General features: G+C 41.2%; 1 protein-coding gene across 1 annotated transcript in view; it reads right to left on the bottom strand.

Moving 5' to 3' along the window:
* Positions 1-5,805: 5,805 nt before the first annotated feature.
* The window catches only part of stub1 (STIP1 homology and U-Box containing protein 1), an 8,063-nt gene continuing 3,282 nt past the window's right edge, over positions 5,806-10,586 (bottom strand). Inside the window, exons 5-8 of the mRNA XM_030769055.1 lie at positions 8,336-8,405; positions 8,101-8,157; positions 7,796-7,912; positions 5,806-6,124 (exon numbers count right to left, since the gene is read on the bottom strand). Coding sequence (XP_030624915.1) covers positions 5,999-6,124; positions 7,796-7,912; positions 8,101-8,157; positions 8,336-8,405 — 370 coding nt within the window. The 3' untranslated portion in view covers positions 5,806-5,998. The remainder of the gene's footprint in view (positions 6,125-7,795; positions 7,913-8,100; positions 8,158-8,335; positions 8,406-10,586) is intronic.

The following is a 10,586-nucleotide window of genomic DNA, read 5'->3' as shown; positions in this document are numbered from 1 at the left end:
CTCTTATCTTAACCTGATCAGTTGCTGTCATTAACCTGCTCTCTTCTCTTTGTGTGAGTGGTCGATGTCTGCGCCTGCTTCCTGGATGTGGCACCTTCCCCTGACCGGCTGAATGACTTTGTGCCCTGCTGTCCCTGGCCCTGCTCCCCCACGTGGCCCTGCTCCTCCTGCGCCCTCCTCAGCTACTACTCTTGCAACTTTCAATACAAAATTATCTATAAAATTACTTTTCTTATTTCATCTGTTAAGTGCCGCTACTCCAATTGCTCTCCTTCCCTCCCTCATCTCCTGCATGGCTGTGGCTCATCTGTTTGAGCATGAGTGTCTGGTGTGAATGTGGCTACTTCTCTTAGGTGTCCCAGCCCCCCCCCCCCCCCCCCCTCCATGCCATCCCTCTTCACCGTCTTCCCGATGGCTGCTGCGGCTTCGTGTCCTCCTGCGCTGCTACAGCTGTGCCGTCCACCCCAACTGAGCCCCATGCTGTTGTGTCATTCCTCATACTACCTACCAGTTGTGTTCTCATTTATTATCACTCTGTTGTTTTGTAAATTGCCCTCTGGGCTGGCACCTACTGCACGCCTGGCTGGCCTAGAAGGGGTCTCCTCTCTTTGTGGTCCTTCTCAAGATTTCTCCTATTTTTCCCTAACGTCTGGGTTTTTTGAGGAGTTTTTTCTTGCCCGCTATGAGGATCAAGTCAGGGGGTGCCACCCTGCTCTGTTTTGTTGTAATCCTGTGGGCATGTAAAGCCCTTTGAGACTGTAAACAGTGATATTGGGCTCTAAATAAACTTAAACTTGAACTTAAACTTGAAACTTTATACTGCCTGTCTGAGATTAAAATATAGTTTTATACTGACTGTCTGAGATTAAAATATAGTTTTATACTGCCTGTCTGAAATTAAAATATAGCTTTATACTGCCTGTCTGATATTAAAATATAGTTTTATACTGACTGTCTGAGATTAAAATATAGTTTTATACTGACTGTCTGAGATTAAAATATAGCTTTATACTGCCTGTCTGAGATTAAAATATAGTTTTATACTGACTGTCTGAGATTAAAATATAGCTTTATACTGCCTGTCTGAGATTAAAATATAGCTTTATACTGCCTGTCTGAGATTAAAATATAGCTTTATACTGACTGTCTGAGATTAAAATATAGTTTTATACTGACTGTCTGAGATTAAAATATAGTTTTATACTGCCTGTCTGAGATTAAAATATAGTTTTATACTGACTGTCTGAGATTAAAATATAGCTTTATACTGCCTGTCTGAGATTAAAATATAGCTTTATACTGCCTGTCTGAGATTAAAATATAGTTTTATACTGACTGTCTGAGATTAAAATATAGTTTTATACTGCCTGTCTGAAATTAAAATATAGCTTTATACTGCCTGTCTGAGATTAAAATATAGTTTTATACTGACTGTCTGAGATTAAAATATAGCTTTATACTGACTGTCTGAGATTAAAATATAGCTTTATACTGCCTGTCTGAGATTAAAATATAGTTTTATACTGACTGTCTGAGATTAAAATATAGCTTTATACTGCCTGTCTGAGATTAAAATATAGTTTTATACTGCCTGTCTGAGATTAAAATACAGTTTTATACTGACTGTCTGAGATTAAAATATAGTTTTATACTGACTGTCTGAGATTTAAATATAGCTTTATACTGCCTGTCTGATATTAAAATATAGTTTTATAATGGCTGTCTGAAATTAGAATATTGTTTGATAATGGCTATCTGGGATTAAAATATACTTTTATACTGACTGTCTGAGATAAGAATATAGTTTTATACTGCCTGTCTAAAATTAGAATATAGTTTTATACTGACTGTCTGAGATTAAAATATAGTTTTATACTGACTGTCTGAGATTAAAATATAGCTTTATACTGCCTGTCTGAGATTAAAATATAGCTTTATACTGCCTGTCTGAGATTAAAATATAGTTTTATACTGACTGTCTGAGATTAAAATATAGTTTTATACTGCCTGTCTGAAATTAAAATATAGCTTTATACTGCCTGTCTGAGATTAAAATATAGTTTTATACTGACTGTCTGAGATTAAAATATAGCTTTATACTGACTGTCTGAGATTAAAATATAGCTTTATACTGCCTGTCTGAGATTAAAATATAGTTTTATACTGACTGTCTGAGATTAAAATATAGCTTTATACTGCCTGTCTGAGATTAAAATATAGTTTTATACTGCCTGTCTGAGATTAAAATACAGTTTTATACTGACTGTCTGAGATTAAAATATAGTTTTATACTGACTGTCTGAGATTTAAATATAGCTTTATACTGCCTGTCTGATATTAAAATATAGTTTTATAATGGCTGTCTGAAATTAGAATATAGTTTGATAATGGCTATCTGGGATTAAAATATACTTTTATACTGACTGTCTGAGATAAGAATATAGTTTTATACTGCCTGTCTAAAATTAGAATATAGTTTTATACTGACTGTCTGAGATTAAAATATAGTTTTATACTGACTGTCTGAGATTAAAATATAGCTTTATACTGCCTTTCTGAGATTAAAATATAGCTTTATACTAACCCTAACCCTAACCCTAGTTTTATACTCACTGAGAGATTATAGTTTTACATTGACTGTCAGAGATTAAGGTTTAGTTTTAAACTGACCATGAGATTAAACAGTTAAATAGTTTTATGCTGACTGACAGAGATTACAGTGTAGTTTTGTTTTGACTGTCAAGAGATTAAAGCATATTTTTATACTGTCAGAGATCTGAGTACACTTCTATACTACCACAGATTAAAGTATAATTTTATACTGTCAGAGTTTAAAGTATACTTGAATTCTGTCAGATATTAGAGTATATTTCTATGATATCAGAGATTAGTGTATGCTTCTATACTGTCAGAGGTTAAAATAACCTTCTATAATGTCAGAGATTAGAGTATACATCCAAACCGAAAAAAGATAAAAGTATGATTTTACACCATCAGAGGTTAAAGTATACTTTTGTAAAGCCAGAGGTTAAAGTATACTTTTGCACTGTCACAGGTTAAAGTATACTTTTGCACTGTCACAGGTTAAAGTATACTTTTGTAATGTCACAGGTTAAAGTATACTTTTGTAATGTCACAGGTTAAAGTATACTTTTGTAATGTCAGAGACACAAATGGCTGGCTCTAAATATCAGAGAATATAGGACATGGTCTTAAACTTGACAAAACTTCAACAATTCTAACCGCTATCTTACGTTTCCTCTGAAGAATATCAAAAAACATAATCGTGGAACATGTAGATGCAGTGAAAACATCTGTAATGTTTAATTAAAAATATTACAATGTATGTTTTCATACATCTGTTGTAGTTACTGTTGCTAGCCTTTGTCATGTCAGTTAAAATGGACCTGATACAGTTTTACTGAACACTCTCCCGTCAACATGAAGTGAAAGCTGATGAAAAGAAAACACGACCCACATCAAGTGTATACATATCTACATTTAATACAACAGCATCATTCACTTCCAAACAATCCATCCATCCATCCACCCATCCAAATAAAACCCTCGACCGACTTTAGAACAGTACAGACACCCCCCCCCCAACACACACACACACACACACACACACACACACACACACACACAAACAGGTTTCACACCAAGCCCTCCAACACACGCATACAAGCTATGCACACAGCCAAAGATACACACACAACACTGTGTTTGTGTGGACAGAAGAATACATGACAAGAGTACAGAGAAAAATGTAATGAGGATATCTGGAATGCAGACCCTGGACTATGAGGAACTGTGGTGGCCAGTCAGTGTCCAAATACAGATTGGATCCTAAGGCATACAGCTGCCATGGGAACAGAACTTGTTACCATGGTAATCCCAAAGAACATTAACACCAATAAATGCATCAGATGCCACAGGAAGCAAACGTGAGACTGCAGGGAGGAGGTCCGTGCGATTTGTCTTCTGAATAATGAAGCAGCTTGTACAGGGTTTCTAATGTACACACAGGTGTCAAACAAAGAGCTGAGAGTGTTTTAAATGGAGTTTTTCCTCTGACTGAGTAATGATTGAATGACAGAACTCAGTTTCATGTTAATAACACACCTGCAGTTAATGCGGCATGACAGGGACCTGAGTAAGGTCATGTGATAAACTTCAACACACACACACACGTACAGACATATATTCACACGCAGACACAGACACACAGACATACGCACGCAAACACAGACACACACAAACATAGACACACATGCAGACACACATATGCACACGCAAACACAGACACATATGCAGAGACACACACACACATATATACACACACACATATAGACACGTAGACACACAAGCGCACACAAACGCACACACTTGAAAACACACACACCTGCTCTCGTGTCGTGAGACGTAGCAGATTAAAAGGGTTATAAAGTGAGTGTGTGTGTTTATAAAGTGGGAGTGTGTGGAGTGTGTGTGTTTCTTCATGGAGGAGCTCCAAGCATCACTAAGGCACAACATCAAAGAAAAATGACAACGAATCAACCCTCATATGATCATGTCTGTCTTTTTCTGGGCTCTGAGACCGCGCTTTTTAAAAAGGCTCGTTTATGGTTGAACTGAGTCTAAATTCCAAAAGAACATTCCCTGGGTCTGCTCACAGCTGTGACACGCACATGCAGTGAGGGCTCATGGGAAGAGAGAGAGAGAGAGAGGGATCGTAGAGAAAAACCCTACAAAATATCTGTCTTTTCCTCTGATCAGCCCCGACATGTGCCAGGGTGCTCTGTGTTAGAGGTCAGAAGGTCAGAGACTGATGAACTGTAAAATGGGTCCTCTGAGAACACAGGGAGTTCTTCCTAAACCAACACCTGTGTGTTCAATGTTAGATAGTTTGTATGTATGCACGCAGACACATAGACGCACTCACACACTGACACACATGCACACACACACACTGAAAATGTGTGGACGTCAGCAATGAACTGCAGTGTGTGATTGGCAAATCAGTGAGGTCCCAACTGTGTGTCTGGGATTGTGTGTGTACCTTGATAGTCCTTGTAGCATTAAATAAAAGATCTTTCCAGCAAGCATGCACACACACTGTGACAGTTTTCCATTGTGTGTGTATTTTTAATTACTCCTCTGCATCAGGACTGTTCTTTTACATGACTACAGGTCCACTATAAACCATGACCACACCCCCAGCCTGGACTGCCATTATAAAGCATGACCACACCCCCAGCCTGGACTGCCATTATAAAGCATGACCACACCCCCAGCCTGGACTGCCATTATAAAGCATGACCACACCCCCAGCACAACCTGGACTGCCATTATAAAGCATGTGAAAGGCTGTGGAGAGAATCTGCCCAACTTATCCACTTATTCATTTCCAGCTCAGCGTTCATAAGAGGCTGAATGGTCAGAGAAATAAGCACTGGTCTTAGGCCCCATCCAGTAACAGTTCTCCAATAGTTCAACAGTTCACCCAGTCAGCAGGAAAAAAACCCACCATCTCGTCAGGCTGCCGGGCTGGAGCCCTGTGTGTGTGTCTGGACAGGGAGACATTGGGCATAAGAGACAAGGAATCCATAAAGACACAGGAATAACACCAGCAAAAGGAAAAGAGAGAGACAGATAGATAGAGAGGGAGAGAGAGAGAGACAGAGAGAGGGAGAGAGAGAGACAGATAGATAGAGTAAGAGAGAGAGAGGGGGAGAGAGAGAGAGAGAGACAGACAGAGACAGAGAGACAGCCGGGGGGGGGGGGGGGGTGGAGAGATGGAGAGGCATAGGACAGGGCCTGAGGTGTGTGTGTTGACTTGTGTGGACAAAGACATGTTGTGATTAAAGCAAACAGACAGCAGGGTAATTGGTCTCACACACGCACTCCAAACCTTCAGTGTGTGAGGAGGGCATTCAATCTGTTCACACACGCTTTACTGTCCAGCACGTGTGTGTTTGTTTGTGTGTGTATGAGGTTAATAGTCCTCCACCCAGCCATTGTCCTGAATGAAAGCATCAATGACTTCTTTCATTGCCAGATTGGGGATGAGCTGATCCTGGGTCAGTGGGCTACGGGTAACAGGGTCAAAATGACCTACACGCTATAGAAGGAGAGAGAAAGAGAAAGAAAGAGAGTGACAGAGGGAGAAAAGAGAGAGAGAAAGAGGGAGGGGGAAAAGGGAGATGGACAGAATAAGAATGTTAGCTCACAATCTGTTTCTCTGGAGAGTGTGTGTGTGTGTGTGTGTGTTTTATATCTAATATGTAGAGGGTAGAGAGTGTGTGTGTGTGTGTGTGTGTCTGTCTGATGTGTGTCTTTTTATATCTAATATGTAGAGGGTAGAGTGTGTGTGTGTGTGTCTGTCTGATGTGTGTCTTTTTTATATCTAATATGTAGAGGGTAGAGTGTGTGTGTGTGTGTCTGTCTGATGTGTGTCTTTTTATGTCTAATATGTAGAGGGTAGAGTGTGTGTGTGTGTGCATGAAGCATGTCTGTGAATAAGTGTGTGTAGTGCATTTGTTTGTGTGCATGTGTGTGTGTGTATGTGCATTTGTGTAGCAGAGTTTACATTAGCCGGTATCACGTGTAATTATCTGGCAGATGAAAATATCAACGGCCAAAATGTCCAGTGGGGAATATGCCAAATAAATAAATTCATTAACAGCATATTAAACAGCCCAATATTGGGTGACCTATAAAATATGTTGCCAAGACAACTTAAATATAAACTTGTATTCTGTGAAGGTTTTGCCCCCACCCTTACAATGAAAGATTCACTGAGTGTTTGGTCATGTGACTACAGGTTTCCACACAGCGAAACACCTGGCAATTTCGCACTGAGAAATTTCGCATTGGGGGCGTGGTCGCGAAAACAGCAAGCAAGTCACCTAGCTCTAAAGTTGGAGTGCTTAAATGATGGTCACGGACGTCTCCTTGCCCCGACCACAGCCGCTGAGAGAGTTTTATAGTACAGCTCTGGCCCCGACTAAGCTCACGTAACATGTAAACAACAGCCCGTGTTGATGTAGACCCAAATGATCTCGCATCAATGAAAATACTCAGCATCTCTGATGGGGTTGGTCTTAGCACACAGAGCAAAGCATGAAGATAACACTTGGTCTTACATTACGCAATGGTCAAGTATGGATGATACCAACAATATTTTAATGTTACTGTTACAAACATTCTACAGTAGCCCAAGATAGAAAGTTCAGTCAACAAAGTGGGTTTATTGTGTTTAGATGTAGTGGCTGTTTTTTTTTTTAAATAAATTCAGTGAAACCTGGTCATCATTAATAAGCCTAACTGAAATTAGTCGTATTTTCTTGCATCTGTTTTTAAACAACATTAATTTGTTTATTGGCGTTAGTGGAGTAGCCTAGTCTATTATATGACAGAGTCGATGTTAGATCCATCCTTGAGAAATCTGTCCGCAATTGTTGCACATTTATTTCATTACAACAACAGTTGGGCAAGAAACTTGGCAAAAAATTAGAAAATCAAAGTGCTTCTGCCTGTTCCAGTGCACATGCTCCACACAGCCTGGTGGTCTCATTAAGATATTAATGGGCTCTGACTGGAAACTGAGTACACACGAGACTTAGCATCATGCAATTAACAAGTACTCGCCGTTAACATAGAAACTCCAGAGTAACTGCTCCAGCACTCTGTGCAAACCCTAGTGTGTGTGTGTGTGTGTAGTTGTGTGTTTGTGTGTGTGTGTGTGTATGTGTGTGTGTAGTTGTGTGTGTGTGTGTGTAGTTGTGTGTACCTGCAGGTGTTCCTCTATGTCCTTGCGGTCATATGTGATCCCACTGGGAGTGATGCAGGGCTCTCTCATCAGCTCAAAACTGATTTTCCCACACAGGTAATCAGGAATCTCCCGCTTCTGTAACACACACACACACACACGCGTACGCGCACGCACACAGAGGTAATCAGGACTCTCCCGCTTCTGTAACACACACACATGCATGCATGCCCACATGCGCGCACACACACACACACACACACACACACTCCACTCTCGTTTCCCCCATTCACTCTGTTGACTCATCCACTTTTCCCATCTCTGACCTTTCTTTTCTCGTCCACCTGAGAGAACAGCTCGTCCATGTCAGACAGATACTTATCCTACAGACAGAGGGACAGGGTTAACACCGTACACTTCTAATGACGGACTGGAACAGCTCTGGATGTGTGTGTGTGTGTGTGCTATGTGACTGTTTTGACCCGATTGAGTATATGTGTGTGTGTCCGTGTGCATGTATGTGTGTGTGTGTGCATGTGTGAGAGACAGAGACAAACTTACATGTTTAGATTTGATTTTGCTGATTTCACTCTGATTGTCATCCTGTTTCTCCCTGCAGCCCTCCAGTTCTCTGTAATCACACACACACATTTATTCTCTCTCTCTCACCTACACACACACACACACATTTATTCTCTCTCTCTCACCTACACACACACACACACACACTCACATTTATTCTCTCTCTTACCTACACACACACATTTATTCTCTCTCTCTCACCTACACACACACACACATTTATTCTCTCTCTCTCCTAGACACACACACACACATTTATTCTCTCTCTCTCCTAGACACACACACACACATTTATTCTCTCTCTCTCCTAGACACACATACAAACACATTCATTCCCTCTCCCCTATACACACACACACACATTCATTCTCTCTCTCTCTCTCTCTCTCTCCTACACACACTAAGGGTGGGAATCACAGAGTAACTCACGATAAGATACAAAGCCCATGACAACAATGTTACCATGATACAGCAATTCTGTGACACTCAATACATTGCATGACAATCATCTACAATACATCACAATATGTGTGTAACTGAAGAAAAAATAGTAGGCAAAAGGCAGGAGTTATGTATTTATTCACTGCCCTATGGCGTCAGTTTCACAGAATTTGACAACTGAGATGAAACAATGTACAACAAAAAGCATAGAGTCTTAGCTTAGTGCCTCTTTAACACACGCACGCACGCACGCACGCACTCGCACACACACACACACACACACACACCCACACACGCACACACACACGCACGCACACACACACGCACTCGCACACGCACACGCACACACACTCACACTCACACATACACACACGCACGCACACACACACACACGCACACACACTCACACACACACGCACGCACGCACACATATACACACACACACGCACGCGCACACACATACACACACGCACGCGCACACACATACACACACGCACGCGCACACACATACACACACACATGTACGCACATATACACACACGCACGCACGCACATGCACACACATGCACACACACACTCACGCGCACACACATACACACGCACATACACACACACACTCACACACTCACACACATACGCACACACACACACACACACATACGCACACGCACGCACGCACACACACACACACACACACTCTCACTCACTCACAAACACACACTCTCACTCACACATACATACACGCACGCACGCGTGCACACACACACACACACACACACACACTCACTCACATACTCACTCACACACACTGACTGCAGCTGGTCCATGTCCATGTGTGAAAATTTATCAAATAATGTGTTTTTCCTTAATAAAAGGGAAATGAGGAGACATGTACATGTACATGTACTTTAAATACGAAAAGTACACTAGGTTTTGAATTACTTCTGCTTCAAACTGTATTCATTTAATAATGATGTAATTATTTATACTCCAAGCTGCTTTAAACTGTATAAACAGCATAAACGCTATAAGCGGTGTCCTCTGTGATGAATTAGCTCTTCTGAGTTCTAAAGGCCAAAAACAGTCGGCCCAGTCTGTTCACTCAGAGAGGATGTTATTGGTCCAGCAGCTCAGTCTGTTCAGACAGAGGGGATGTCACTGGTCCGGCAGCCTTTGCCCTTTGCACTGACCAGTGCATCGCGTGATTTTTTTCAACCGACAACACTGGTTCAGCGCAGTGACCACATCATCCTCATTGCTGTTGTGGTTTCAACCATTTTGTGAAAAAAAAAATAGAGGCTGCTTGGGCTGTATTTTGTAATACTTTTTATTCACACACGTGCCCCTGAATCAATTTTCAGTTCACACACGTGCCCCTGAATCCATTTACAGTTCACACATGTGCCCCTGAATCAGTTCACACACATCTGTTTTTAGTCACAAATGTGAGTGAAATGTTCGTGCTGCCGAGCCCCGTCATAAGGAAAAGAACACGCGACTCAACTCCTCTCACTTGAATCTTCCCATTTAATTCTGTGAACAAAATGATCTACTGTTTATAAACGGCATGTGGCGTGTCAAGCTCATTATTTGCTGTATGGTGGAAGGCGAAATAAAGCCACAGTCTTGACTTAAAAGTAGACGGCGTGTTGCGTATAGGAGTCTCTGCAGCCATGTTAGTGACTCAGACTTCCTTTCCAATTTCCGCTGTGACGCAAGAGAAGAAGGAGGTCTTGCGCCATCTTGTGAACTTAAGAGGCGACGTTATCAGAGTAGATGTATGTATCAA

The sequence above is a fragment of the Chanos chanos genome, chromosome 3 (assembly GCF_902362185.1).
Source record: "Chanos chanos chromosome 3, fChaCha1.1, whole genome shotgun sequence".
NCBI lineage: Eukaryota > Metazoa > Chordata > Actinopteri > Gonorynchiformes > Chanidae > Chanos > Chanos chanos.
This window is presented reverse-complemented; position numbering and strand designations above follow the sequence as displayed.